The sequence below is a fragment of the Bacillus rossius genome, chromosome 10, assembly GCF_032445375.1.
Source record: "Bacillus rossius redtenbacheri isolate Brsri chromosome 10, Brsri_v3, whole genome shotgun sequence".
Lineage (NCBI taxonomy): Eukaryota > Metazoa > Arthropoda > Insecta > Phasmatodea > Bacillidae > Bacillus > Bacillus rossius.
Window position 1 is genome coordinate 54,326,709 of NC_086337.1, and position 15,168 is coordinate 54,341,876.

At 35.4% G+C, this 15,168-nt stretch overlaps 2 protein-coding genes across 3 annotated transcripts in view; one reads left to right on the forward strand and one right to left on the reverse strand.

Annotated features, from left to right (window-relative positions):
- LOC134536165 (exocyst complex component 6B) overlaps positions 1-1,616 on the forward strand; it is a 31,212-nt gene extending 29,596 nt beyond the window's left edge. For both annotated transcript variants that reach the window (XM_063375796.1, XM_063375797.1), the window contains exon 16: positions 315-1,616. In XM_063375796.1, coding sequence (XP_063231866.1) covers positions 315-438 — 124 coding nt within the window. In that variant the 3' untranslated portion in view covers positions 439-1,616. The remainder of the gene's footprint in view (positions 1-314) is intronic.
- Positions 1,617-6,698: 5,082 nt separating this feature from the next.
- On the reverse strand, positions 6,699-14,750 carry LOC134536166 (protein TEX261). Its single transcript, XM_063375798.1, has 5 exons — positions 14,546-14,750; positions 12,698-12,777; positions 11,159-11,380; positions 10,271-10,382; positions 6,699-7,988 (listed from the first exon to the last, which is right to left on the reverse strand). Exons 1-5 carry the CDS (start codon positions 14,613-14,615, stop codon positions 7,870-7,872), a joined length of 603 nt encoding a protein of 200 aa, XP_063231868.1. The 5' UTR covers positions 14,616-14,750; the 3' UTR covers positions 6,699-7,869.
- Positions 14,751-15,168: the final 418 nt, after the last annotated feature.

A 15,168-nucleotide genomic window follows, 5' to 3' on the forward strand; every position in this document is an offset into this window, starting at 1 on the left:
TTTTTTCCTTCATGCGTGCAACTTATTCTAATGATTAATTTTAGTTTTAACACTACTGTAAACATAGACCTAAGTTTTTAACCAAAGAGCTGATGAGGGGTTAAAACAAAACATATTTTCTTCGCAGATTAATCGCACGTCCGGACGAGCAAGTCTGGATTAGCGGGACTACCGTAATAGCACGTGTCAAATCAGGTGTTTTAACTCAGTACAATGGTATGCATTCGATGTTTGCAAACTTAAACAAGATTTTTTTTTGTGAATAGCATAAATGACATCACTGTCTTTGTTTATCGATGATTGCTTTGTGGCAGGCTGCGCGAGGCAGACAAGAAGACGGTCTTCTCTGTGTTGAAGAAGAGCGAGCGAGACAAGAAGAAGCTGTTGGAAACGGTGTTGAAACAGTTGCGCCAACTCGCGCAAACTGCGCAGCAGTGACAGCCGTGTCGGTTCCACGCCCCCCAGCTCAGCTTCAGTGATAGCAAGTGCCTGGCGCTTCGAGGTCGCGCGAATGATGTGTCCAAACAAGTACGCACCGTCATGATTAGTGTTCAGTAGTCGGCACGGCAGGCGACGTGCAAGTTATTGAACATAGTTAGCGTTATGAGATTATGTCAAACGTCATGTTCAGGATTAAGAAAGTTTTCGGAATGAAGAAAATGTTTTGTTCCTTCTTCAATTATTTGGCATCTGGATTGTTTACTGAAAGAGTTGCACATAAATGTTTATCTATTATCCTGTCTGGGATGAATTAGCTGTTTGTATATCGTTTGCGTTCTTTTTACTAAAGATATTCCCTTTTGATATGTAAGTTTTTAGTACAAATATTACCATAAGTTACTGTGCAATGTTTTGATCAGTTTGTAAAATATTTTGCATAATACCTAGTATTGTTTTATTCTTTTGTAAATCGATCTTAGAACATTTTTTTTTTTTCTCGAAAGAAATGGGAATTTAGTTTTTTGTAATCTGTTTGTATATATGTAACTTTGATTGAATTATGATTTTTGAAAAATCATAATTTTTAGAAAAGGTTAATAACACACCATTTAATTTAAATACTTTTCTTTGCAAAAATAGAAAACCTTAAAGTGATCTTGTCATTACACTGAACTGAACCAACATCTTTACATATGCAGTACCTGCAGATGGACACTCGACTCATATCAAATTGTATAAACTATAAAACATTTAATTTTACCAACTTTAGGCCTGGTAAAAAAAAAATCACATTGTGTACAGAATATTGCTGTAAAGATGCACATGCTTAACTGTAAGCTGTGTGTGGTGTGTTATTAATCATTTGTACTCCAAAAATGAAATTATTGTTAACCATTAATTTGTTCTTAACGATGCTCTTCTATTTTCAGTTGAACTAAAAGCTATATAAATATTAATGCTTATATTATATGCTGAGTTCATTTGTGATTTGAGCAAACAAGGAATGAGTGGAATCCTATTTTATGTATTTACATGTATTATGTGAATGTGGTGGTCATGTTTCAAAATATCAGTTCAAGAGTAGACACAAGCAATATACAGTTAAAGTTGAATGAGTTGGCCTATGTTATGTTATACAAGTCTTGAAACGAGCAATAAATAAATGTTCACAAACATTTATTTGCAAATTCACAATGAAAATATGTATTGAGTTCCATTACTGAATTTTTTTTGTTTAAAATATGTAAAATGGTATTTATGATAATTTACCTTACTGCAAAGCTGTGGTCAGAAAAAACACTATAAACTGAAAACATAGTTTTGACCTTCCAAATAAATAATTGTTACATACAGCAGGGCATCTCCAGTAATTCTCCTGTTATTAATGGTCAGAATTGTTATATTTTAAAAATTAATATTATACTAAGGCCATTTAATCAAGCAAGAATTGCATTATTTTATAAATGTGTTGCCTAGGTTTTAACACAGGCCTTTAAATCAATTGTCACCAAACGCATGCGTAATTTATGTTCTTTTGAGGTGCTCAGAATACTGCTGCTGCATTTTTGAGACTTAAAAGGGCAGGACTTTGCTACTCAATATCTTTGAGATATGCTACTCACTGAAATGATAGATGAGCAACTGCTTCAATTGATGCTTTGCTGTTTGATAATGCATTCATCAAGAATCCAGCATTCTCTGTCCTGCGATCTAAAATGTTTTACTGTAATCCTGACCGTGGATAGCTGTCGAGTAATTTTCGTCAATTTTAAAGATGCTGCAAAAAACCAGAATTATACTATTCCTATCTGTTTGTCTTAACGTCCTTACTCAGAGAGGTGCTGTAGCTTAGTTTAACCCAACAAGCAAATGTACAAAGTATTTTTTAACCGTGCAGCTTAATTGTGTGGGCAGGAGGAAAAGTATTGTTGAAAAAATATTTGCTGGTCTGTGTAAATTTTGTGAAGACCCTGTCATCTTCGTGTTTTCCAAAACTTTGCTTTAATTTCAATTTTAAGCTATTTAACGAGATTTTACAGCATAAATAGTGTCGTTTCAAGCTTTTGAACTGGCAGCAGTTTGGAACTGCCGGGAGAAAACAACTGATTTATTTTTCTGAAACAACAACTACAACTTTCTTTGAATGATTCTTGTAATGAAGCAGACGTCAGAACTCGAAAGTTAAATGCATTGACAGCACAGAGATTTTAGTGGAAGAAATTAGTTAAAAAAAATAACACAGATGATAACAAAAACAGTAAATAGATGACAAAAACCGACCTTGGACAACAGATATTCGACACGCGACGACCGCAGACGAACACACGAATCTTCAAAACATTTGAGACGTTTGTAGAACTGCGATCCGTTTCCATCGTCTGGCACGAAAAGATGGATCTTGTTCTATTTGCAACTGTCTCGTCGGTCCACTGTGTTCATCTGTTCTGTGATATTTCTTCTAATTCCTTCCGCAGGATTCTCTGTGCATTTAACTTTCTAAATTGTCTGATTTTGGATTGTTCTCTGTGTATTAGCATATTCGTTTTTTTTTTTGTCCGTTATTGAGGTTTCTCCATGACGTACAGTGTAACCAGCAATAGAGATGTTCAAAAAAAACTTAATCAGCTACTATAACTGTTGTAATTATTACACCAGCCCTCAAAAGTTGACATTGAAAAGTGCCCAGTCAAGCCACACAAAACAACATAACATGCTGTACTGCTAGCTTAAGCATTATGTTTGAAAACTGAGATGTCGTGGGTCCGATCCACCTTAATGTTATGTAACTGTTTATATAATTTTTTGTATCATTACACGTGTTTGCTTGATTGTAGCTGGTGAATATTCAGCTTTAAGATGTCTTAATCAAGAATTGTTTTTTTATTATTTAAAATTAATATGTAGGCCTGTACCAATATTCAAATTTTTGAATAGTAATTACTAATTAGTTTATCAATTGTATTCGATTAGAATACCAAATCTTTGAAATAATACATATTCAATTAGTAACAAATATTTGACGTGCGACGTGCCGCGCACGTCTATAATCACGGAGCCGTCAGCCCTTTCCCTCCTAAACACGTGTGCGCGCCGTCGCCACTGACGGCCGCGACAGCTGTCACCGCCGCATCGCCGTTGCCAGAGCAACCACGCCACGTCCTTGGTTGCCATGCCAACCAGCTGGGTGCACGCGCACACTCCTACCGGCCGCCACCCCTCGCCTACCCCCTCCTCACCCACCTCCGCCTGCCCAGCCGCCTCCCCGCGCCAGGCAAGACGCGCTGACAACCACCAGGAGCCCAGTGAGTATTGCCGCCGATGCCTTACTCCCACAGAGGCACAGGGAAGAAACCCTCTCGGGCCCAGTCTGGTGGGTGCTGCCTTCCCCCCTCCAGACCTCGACCCATCCCTGTGGAGGGGGATTCGAGAGACGCCGCCCCTTGGGTCTATGAAAAGGCTAGAGATCGTGCAGCGGCCGAGAGGAGGCAGACGATAGGGACCCTCCCCCCCTCTATCAGTATTCTTCCAGGCGCCCGTCAGGCTACCATCCGCCCCCGCTCCCGTCAACAAGAAAAGGGGCGACGACCACGCCACCGGAGCTCATCAGGCCCTTCCCGCCGACCCCACCGAGGTGACTACACTAGGAATTCAGGCAGCACCGCAAAATATTGAACGTAGGGAGGGGACCCGCTCCAGCAGGAAGCAACCCTCACCTCACGACAATTCGGGCGCCCAAACGGGCCACTCCCTTCTCACCCAGGCAGGAAACTAAGGATTGACGCTTAAGGCCATTCTGGAAGAGCCAGAGAGGTAACACGCGACATATTAACCATTGCATACCTTGTGAGTTTTTTTACCAACATTCACTGACAGGTTAAGTCATTTGTGCGATATAAATAGCCGGTTCAAATGGGACGCATAATTAAAAAAACATTAACCGTGATTGGAATTTTAAACACGCAACAAGTATTCAGTTTTTTCACTGCTGTCTCATAAAAATAAAATAGTAGCAGAAAAAATTGCATGCATGGTTCAAAAAACAGTCTATTTTTGGCATTTGAAAAATGAAAACAAGCTATTTGTATTTGTTTCATAAAATGTACTTGTAGCGGAAAGAATTAAATCAACAACCAAGGAACACAAAACATACATTCTTTTGAGATTGCCGTTAAAAAAAAAGTGAAGGCGATAGTCACAATTGATCCATCACAATACAATGGCAGCTTACTATATCCATGACAAAACAGATGTTGGGGCTAAAACATATCATGTTTCTAGTACTAAAAAAAAATTTGTCATTTTGTCTAATAATAATTTTAATGTGATCATTGCAAATTACCGCATATTATGATTTTTCTCTGTTGTACAAAGTGGGCATTTAACGCCGCCACAAAAAAAAAACTAGTGTAAAGTTGGATATTCACTTTTTTTGTCAAACATGATTGCATTGTGTATGTAAATTATTGTCTTACAGAGTGCTCTGTAAATAAAATTATATTTTTGTTACCTTGTATTTAATTTTGCTCCCACAAATAAATGTTACTTAAAATTATATATTTGTGCTGATTTGAATTCATTTTACCCTTGGTTATTGTGAAATTTTTGCTGTCTTTTAAACAAAACAAAACTTTTGCAACTTTTTTTTTTACAGACAATAGGGGTGACGAGATGCTAATGGAGTTTTGACGGAACAGATGGGTGGAGTTGCCAGGAATACCCCGAGAAAACCCACCAACTTGTGGCAACCTGCCATGTTCGTCACTTGCAAAGAATACGGGTTCCACCCTTCTGGCAACAGATTCCGTGTGTTTGGCTTCGACCTGGGGAAAAACTATCCCAGAATCTCTGTAGCCCACTGATTGGTATAAACAGAGGATGTTTACTAAAACAGACCAACACACAGGTGTGCCAGAAATAAATTGTTGTTATATATATATATATATATATATATATATATATATATATATATATATATATATATATATATATATATATATATATATACCACCCAATCTGCTAGGTATGTCTACATCATATGTACCCATGGTATTTCTAAAGTACATCGAATAAACAGGTGTGGATCTTGGTTTTGGAAAGATTTGTCAGTTCATAAGTATCCCATGTGTTCTAGTAGACCACTAGTCATAAACCATACTGTTTCGGGAACAATTTGTACTTAAATATGTTGACCATTAAAGTACATACTGAACTATTATGACTGAGTCTTTTCCTTGAAATGTGTGATTTAGGGTATCCCAATTAAGTAAAATTAAAAATATAATCTGCATAATATTGCATTAAACATTTTTTCCCCACTAATTATTTATACATTATAAAAAGGAAGCCCTCCACACTGAAATGGTTATTTGTTCTCAGTCATTAGTAAACACCAGCAACAAAGCACATGGCAAAATAAAATATTTATAAACCAATTAAAGCCATAACTCTCATATATATTAATTTTTTTAAGAATTATTTATTTACATTATTTTGACCTAAAAAAAATTAGGAGAAAGTATATTTTTATCAGACATCAAATTGTTCAGTGTTTAAGATGACAATGTTTACATGTAGACAAGTGCTGTTGCAAACTACACCTTGTCTTGAATAGTTCTAGATAATACAGAATTAACTTCTTTCTAAGACACACCTCTTGTTTAGGTTAGAAAATTGGACGCATCTTGCAATAAATGGCACCTTACATTTGCAGAGAGTATTCCATTCTAAAACGCAAATATTTATTGAGTTTCAGATATTTTTAAATAGGGTGCAGCTTACAATATTGGTGAATTCCTATGCTTACAGGCAAACCCATCGAAATTTGCATAAGTAAAATAAAAGCAGGTTATTCAGTAAGACTATAATTCAGGATGTGATGCAACAAACATGGTAAACTGTAATATTTATATAAAATGCTGATAGTGTACCATGTAGATGCAATTCACCATGTCAAAGAACAACCTCTCCTAACAAAGCAGCTATGTACATGAGGTAAACCAGAGTTGGAAACAATTTGTATCATTCACTTGTCAGACACAACTGTGTCACTTAAATTGAAGTGTATCCTATATCTGAAGGTAAACTTTTCCTTTAAAATAAACTTGAGAATAAAAAAAAAAAGATGTGTTTTAGTATCAGTAGCATTTAGTATTCAAATAAACACAGTTGGCGGTACTAAATAACGACGAACCGTGATTGTGCAACATTAAGTTTCATACAGTAAAACAGGGTGAATAAAATCAGTCTGCTCAAAAATCTTTAAATTCAAAATTTTTTAATCAAAATAATATTGGTAAATAACTTTAAAAATATAAAAATGTATGTTAAAACTGTTCAAATCCCGCAAAGTCTTTACAGTAAGTAAAATAGTGTGACTCTTAGTAGACACCAACAGTCTACTATCTAAAATACAGTAAAAGTAGTGGAAGAAACAGTTTACCAAAAGAATCTTTGAAGAACTTGAAAATTTTTTAAATTGCACATAATGACATCATCTTTACACAACAAATAATTTTAAAAAAAAGAAGGTAACATTGCACTTCAAAACCAGAACACATGCAACAATGACAAATGCATTTCTTATGTGTAAAAAATTTTATCACAGGTTTTCAAACATAGTAGTATGTAAAACAAATATGATTTTTTAAAATTACATTCAAATCTATCCCACATTTTAATTTTTTTTTAAAGACAATGAGCAAGGTGTTATACACCACACCTACAAAGTCTGGATAAACGTAATTTTCAGGAAACTTTCAGGACATTTCAGTGTGTCACACTGTAATTTTTAAATATAATAAGCAAAATAAACCTAACATGAAATTTTTTTACTATTAGCAAAAAAAGTATTTTTGCATTGGAAAGCAAACAAGCTTTTCAGAAAAAATTCTACATGATGAAGTGGTCACTCTCCGACCATATTTATATTTAATGTGCAACTGATCATAAACTGAAGTGAGTCTTCGAAAAACAAAACACAAGTTAGCAAATAGCTGCCGAAAATTAAAAATCATGAATTTCAGCAATTGCTGTTTATTTAGGGACTTCTCTGTGACTTTCTTATTTTTGTAACCTGGTAGACACCCACACATTTTTGACTTTCTTCCCAAATAGAAAGTTCTCACATGTATTATGTAGAATTACATACTAATCATACACAACATTTAGGGAACTATCGCTAAAAATATCTTATACAAAAATAAATAAGACTGAAGCTATTTACATTTCAATACATATAAACAAATCAATAACATAACACTAATTAACAAAAACAAAGTTCTGAGACAGTCATGGATATGTTTCAAAATTTGTAATACCGTATTGTCAAGGTGATGTATTAAACCAACTCTGTTCAAAAAGATTAAAGCACTGACTTAAAATTAGTGTGAACACAAGCGCAATTGTAACAGGGTAGGAGTGCTACCCACCTCAGAACACTTTTTTATTTCTCTGCGGAAGAATAGAATCCTTCGCATAGTTGAAAAACGTTAGGAGTCCATATTTCTTCCCTTTTTGGGAGAAATAGTTGGTCACTACATCATTGTCATCTGCAATAAAAGAAAACAATTATTTAGTGAAATTACTATCATCTGAAGAATCCATAGACATGTCCCTACTCAGAGTCCTAAAGGGGCCTCACTAGTAACATCAAAAGTTAGTGAACACTATTTTTTTTGGAACACGCTAGCACATAATTTATAGACACAACGAATCTGAAAGTTATTCTCCCATGAAAAGAAACATCAATTGTGCGTATAGCTTTAAATTTTTAATTTATGTATCAAAATATAAAATAAAAAACCATCAAATGTCCAAATTGGGGTCAATTTTGTGCTGTTTGGGAGAATGAAAGAGAGAATGTAAAACTATCGGAAACATGGTAAATTTTCTCTGAAGAAATTGATGTATTAATAATCTATAGGGGCATGCAGATTTCACGAAAATATTTCGAGACTAGATGAAAGTCAAAACGCTGTATCATCGTCTGTGTTTCGTGATTGGGAGAGTTTATCCCAGGTACACATCGATTTTTACAACACCAATCACAGTGAGTCAGTGCAAAAGCAAACGCGTCCTGAGTGGCCCGGTCAGATAAGGCATCGACTTCTCTTACAGATGGCCGCCAATCACAAGGAAGAAAAATGTTGGCGCGGGTATACCTTGTTGCAGTCTAATAGGTGTCCAGATCTTTTCGCGAAAAATGCCTGCCCCTAATAATCTATAGTCATAGCTTCAAATTCTGAGATTTCCGGTGTTTCTGAAAACATTAGTAGTTTTCCACCCATGTTGTGCTGCAGCTCGGTGGAGTATCTCCAGAGTCCACCGCTCGGTCAGCGGGGCGGAGGGGAGGCAGATTGTGCGTGCATGGCGAGGAAGATAACGACAATGAAGACGAGATACCCTTGTGACTGAAATAAATTATCAATGATTGATGTCAGTATGCCTATCCACAGCATCACGTGCTTGTTGGGGTAACCAGTTTGGAACTATACTGCTCCCTGCCGCGTGCACGACGCAGAAGGAAGAACACGGCTGACACGCGCACAAACTAACTCGAACGGGTTTCCATAGCATTGCGTGCGCGCACGTTCGTACCTCATACTGTATGTCCATGGTAAAAAAAAATTTTTTTTTTTAATAGATTTCTCAGTTTGTAATAAAATATATATCTGTGATTATCCAACCATGGTTTCGCAAGTCTTTTCCTTGTGTATTTTCATAAAGATTATGTATACTTTCAGAGATTTATTCCTACAAATCAATTATGTAATAAAAGGCAGGAAATACATTGGTGAAACAGAAAAGTATAGAATAAAATTTAAAAAATATATATTTTTTTTTTCAAAAACTAAAATTAAATCAATATTGCCAATACATCACAACATACAAGAAATAAACTTGCAAATAATTTTAATTAAATGCATTATTTTGCATTCAATTTATTAATTTTTTAATACTTTATCTACTTATAATAATTCTTGCATATTTGCTGTATGGTCCGCTACTTCTTATTAAAGGGCCTGTATAAGTTGAAAACTTTTGTGATCAAGTCTCTCGTCTGTTGCTTTAGCTGCAAGCCTGAGCGGTATGAAATAATCTGCCTCCTTTATATATATTGTATTTTTTATCAAGCTGTTTGTTTCCGCAACAATAGTATAATTATTCATATTTTGTGTCATTGGTACAGTATTTGTTTTTTGTCAGTTTAAAAAATAATCATATGTGGGGAATTGGGTACGCATGTAACGCGTAAGGAAAATAATTTTTCATAAATCATTTTCGGTATTGAGCTAAGGTATAATATAAGCTCACTGCTAGTGTACAGCAACTGTAGTTATTTGGCAAAATGAATTTTTTTGGGGAAAAAAATGATTTTATGCTTTTCTTTTTATTTATGGCTGCAATCACCTAATCTCAACTTAAAAATTTGGAACATAATTTTTCCTTGCTGATTGTTTATATTGTTTAAGAATGAAAAGTCAGGGGTGGTATGCACCCATATCTTTGTGCCGCTTTGACAAGCTACGGAGAGAAGTAAACCCTGGTAGTGTGTAGGGACGCGCCTCATGACACAGTATAGCGGGTTGTGAGACACAGGGTAATGGCAGACTACAGAATTATATTTATTATTTTCCTCTCAAATTACTATCACAGAAGTATTTCCACGACTCTTTCAGGATTTTGGTAAATTCCCTGACTTTCCCTGACCAAGTCCACCTTCCCTGACTTTACCTTGTTTTTCCCTCACTTTCAAGTACATGTGCACCCAGAAAAAGGCTACTAAAAAAAAGAACACTTGCACGTACGTATCTGGAATGCAGCCACTCACCTAGTAAATGTCTCCTCTCTGCTACGGTTGGCAAAATATTTTCGTTGGCAGAAAGTGATACAAATAACGCAAATGGCACAAGCCACAAGCACAGTGTAAAGTAAGCCAGGACCTGAAAGAAACCAAAATGAAATTGTAATAACAACTTGGTACAAGAAAGAAGGAAAAAAAAAAACAGTACATTTAAACAGAAAAATATTTTAAAAAAACACAGCTGACTGATCCCCATCATCCATTGTCAGTGTTTAAGATGACAATGTTTACATGTAGACAAGTGCTGTAGCGAACTACACCTTGTCTTGAATTGTTCTAGATAATACAGAATTAACTTCATTCTAAGACACACCTCTTATTTAGGTTAGAAAATCGGACGCATCTTGCAATCAATGGCACCTTACATTTGCAGAGAGTATTCTATTTTAAACCCAAATATTTATTGAGTTTCAGATATTTTTAAATAGGGTGCAGCTTACAATATTGGTGAATTCCTATACTTGCAGGCAAACCCATCGACATTTGCATAAGTAAAATAAAAGAGATAACAAACTAATGCTGTTTTGAGAGCAAAGACCTCAAAACCTCAGTTTCAATTATCATTAAAGCTTTAAAATTTTACACACCGTCAGTATATATAAGTATATAAAAAAAAACAGAACAACTGATAACCACAATACTACAACTTTGTTGAAGTTCAACACTTTCCCTTAAGGGCCTGACCAGGACCTCCTCGGGCATGAGTTAATTACAGATGAGCCTTAAAAGCCACACACATTTTTTTAAAAAAAAAAAATGTGAGCAAGTCTTTAATTTGTCGCTAGTGACGTGTAAGCATCTAACCTCGTGTGCTCTCGTGTTGTTCATGTTGCAACACGGAGCAGGGAAACCCACCTCGGAGAAGGAGTACAGGACGGAGGAGAAGAACTGGAAGGCCAGGTAGTGGTTGAGCAGCAGCAGCAGCACGGACAGCGCGAACGCCGGCGACGACAGCTTGAAGTAGGGGAAGGTGTTGAGGATGAGCAGGTGGGCCGCCTGGCCCAGCACGCCGCAGGCCAGCATCCACGCGGGGAAGTCCTCAAACAGGACCAGGCCGGCGTAGACGAGCAGGGTCACCTGCGAGGGGGCGTGTTCAACACTTCACTACAACGTCGACTCCTTTTTCAGCGGCAGAACCTCCGTACAATGTACAGCATGTGCATGCGTTCTGTGTAGTTAGCCGGCAAAGTGTAATTATGAACATTTTTTGCGCAAAAATGGATAAGGAGAACCAAGTGGGGAAAAAAAAAAATGGAATATTTTGAGGTTTAAAGTCAATGCTGCTTGCTGGCTGCTGTACGGCATGTCATTTCTTTCTAAAAAAAATTTTTATAAATTTTATTTAACCTATGAAGTTATGAAAAATTCTGAGGATATTAAAAAGCTAGTTCAAATTAAATAATTCTTTTCTGAAAAAATATTTAAACCATATCACATGGCAGCCGGTAAAATTGACTTCAAACCTAAAAAGTTCCAGTTATCCATGCTGCACAAAAATATTAAAAACTGCAAATTTTCCAGCTAATTATGAAGAAAAAAAATGTGATGTGTGTGTGTGTGTATATTTTGTGAAACTTCAACCACTCAAAGTCCGCAAGTTTAACCGTGTGGAATGTAAATATAAAATAATGACCTGAAATGAGACACACACTTAACAGCACACATTATTTAAATGACTTACTACTTGTGCTATTCTAGTAAATTTATGCAAAATGTAATTTTTAGCAAAGTTTTTACTAATAAAAAAAAATTGTCTCAATATTAATCAAACAAAATATCATAAAAAAATATAAAACTAATCAAATTTTTAAATTTTCCCCCTTCAAAATATTCCAGTGGGTGCAGGAATATATATTTCAATAAATTTCTCTCTGTGGATTTTTATTTTATTATCTAATTTAATTTTACATCTTGTTGACATCAAGAGTCATTACAAATAACAAAATTTGGGAAAGGAATAAGTCATGGTCTACCGTAATGAACCATGTTAGCACTTGTATGGAGTGTTTCCAAGGAACCATGGAAAACCAAAAGATGGATAAATGGCTGATTGAATGAATGGCTGTAATGAATGACCAAATGGTTAAATGAATAGCTGAATAAGTTACAGAATGAAAGACTGAAATAATTATTTACAGAATGAATGGATGAGTGGCTGAAATATGGCTGAACGAATGAATGGATGCATGGATGGATCGGGCAGAGGACACGGATTGAAAACCAAAGTCCTTCAGAATGCAAAGAACAAATTTTTTACATGATGATAGTATGTACTGTATACGCAAAGACTAAATATTATTTTTTTAGTACCTATTTTATTGGAAAATGTTAGTGTTACGGACGCAGTTTTACAATACAGTTGGAATTAAGACATAATTTTAAGCATAATCTTACCATAATCATCCACCATATCACTTTCTTTGTTGCAACAGTATATTCTTCCACTAATTCTGCTACATAATACAGGCCAGCCGCTGAAAGAAAAGGAAAAATCACTACACTTATGTACAGATATTTATATGAAAATAACTATTTTTTAGGGCTGACATTGACAAACGGAACTAACGATGAAAATAAACAAGTTTGTCAGACATCGGCTGATTCAATCTTGTTTTCTGTGTATTTTTTATCTCCATATTTTTTTTTTTTGATTTTCAGAATTTTTCCATGACAAACAGTGCAAAACTGTGCATGTCAAAAAAACTGCATTAAATCAAAATTTCCCATTGCATGAATCATTTAAAGAGCGTACAACAAAATGGTATCCCAGAAATATGATGAAAACATAAAATTAAAACATTGTTAATAAATAATTATTTTTGTGCGAATTTACAGTTTGTTTCTGATATCATCCATCTCATTAACGGATATGGTTCACAATGTCAGATGCAGATGAATCAGTGTGAACTTTTTGACCTTGGAAGTTCGCCAGTAAAGTATACATACATGTTCAACTGGGAAACTTGGACTTCCAAGGTAAATTTGCACAAAAATAATTATTTCTTTACAATGTTTTAACTTTATGTTTTAGACATTTTTCTTGGACACCATTTTGTTGTTTTTGCTCTTCCCGTCACACACGTTAATCAAACATCTCACTGTTTCCACTGTATGGTATCCAACTAATGTACCTCAATCACGAGGCATTCCTCGACTGCAGTCGATATTCTAGCACAAGTATGTGACTGTACTATCAGCACCTGATGTCATAGGCCATGTGAACAACCAATCAAATGCCATATCCACATCTGCACCCTCAGCTCCAACAGATCAGGCTGACGCGACTGTGCGAATGTGGCAGGCACTGTAAAGTCTCGTCAACATAATAGTCAATTACAGATGATAAGGAATGATAAGAATGAAGCACCGATGGAATGAATGGGCAGAGGCAATGGGAGTATCTCAAGAAAACCCACAGACTCATAGCAACGTCTGCCACGTTTCTCATTTGACCCCATTGAAATTTAAAACCGGACTGCCTCGGTCGGACGGGGGTGATCTGATCACTAACCACCATGACTCTTATCTGTGCATATTAGGGTGGAATATCTATTAAGGTGGACAACCTTCTTAGCCCCGGCTGTAATATACTGACAAACATCCCCGTATTCTCAAAAACAACCTCAGCTATGCTGTACTCCTAAGGATCTCTGGAGAACCACAAGCGGCATGTTGCAGCTAATATTAAGTAATCAGTAGAACAGCAAAAACAGTATCGTTTATATTTATACTTGAAAATAGTCTCAACTACGCTATTAAAGACAATATAAATTTACTTCACTGGACAAAGCACAGGTGATCGGCCAATCTCTCGTGTAAAACAGTCTCATCTACGCTAATAAAGCACTACATGGCGAAGGTCACGTCACTGCAGTCTAGTCAATGATACCTATATATGCTAATTTAATAGAAACAAGTGAGAATTTTGGAACACTCTTTTCTGGGTGAATATACGAATGATGTAGGAGATGTACTGTAGTGTTAAAAAATCACTCTGACTTTAAATTATTTTATTTAGGTTAGATATCAACCGTACCGGAAATCCAGTACCGGTTTCACCAAATTCCGGTATCGAAATATGACATCCCACCTGAACAAAATGTGTAGCATGTTATCCATTCCAAACAAATTGACAACCCATACAAAATTACCAAATAAAATTTCTAAATTACCACACAATTAAGACCCTTACAGATGACAGTAAAAAAATAATAATAAATATCATAACCTAAAATGTCTTACCAACGGATATTGTAATGAAACATATCTGGACGATAAGTGCTATCCAACTCATTAAGTAAAAAAACCACATTTCAGCATATATTATTTTTTTCAAAAACTGAAGTCTTTTAAAGAAAACAGTAAATCTACATAACTTTATAAATGATCAATTTTAATACCATACCATAGATATGAGACTTTTGATTACACACTTCCACTCCTCTATTCCGTTCAATTTGGTAGAGAAAGTTCTAAAAGTCACAATTTCTCCACGAAATCTTTCCTCTGAAATATTCAAATTAAGGAGTTTATTTTGAATTTTAATAAAAATTAATGCTAGTTTTCTTATAATTTTAAAAGTCTTTTAAAAGTTTCTTAAATTTTAAAACATTTACCATAAAGGACTACAAAAATGAACGTTTTAAGAGGCCGTGTCACAAATTTGCGCTCCTATCTATATCAATGTTATTTTAAAAGGCAGTTTTTCTCAAAGTCTTTAAGAGGTAGGGGCCGGAAATTTTGCCTACTGAAAGTATACAATACATTTAACATAACCGCTTTTTTCAAATTTATTTATCATATCATATATTATTTCTGTGATGAAAATAATATTATCAATATTTTGATTTGTCCAGATACATTGA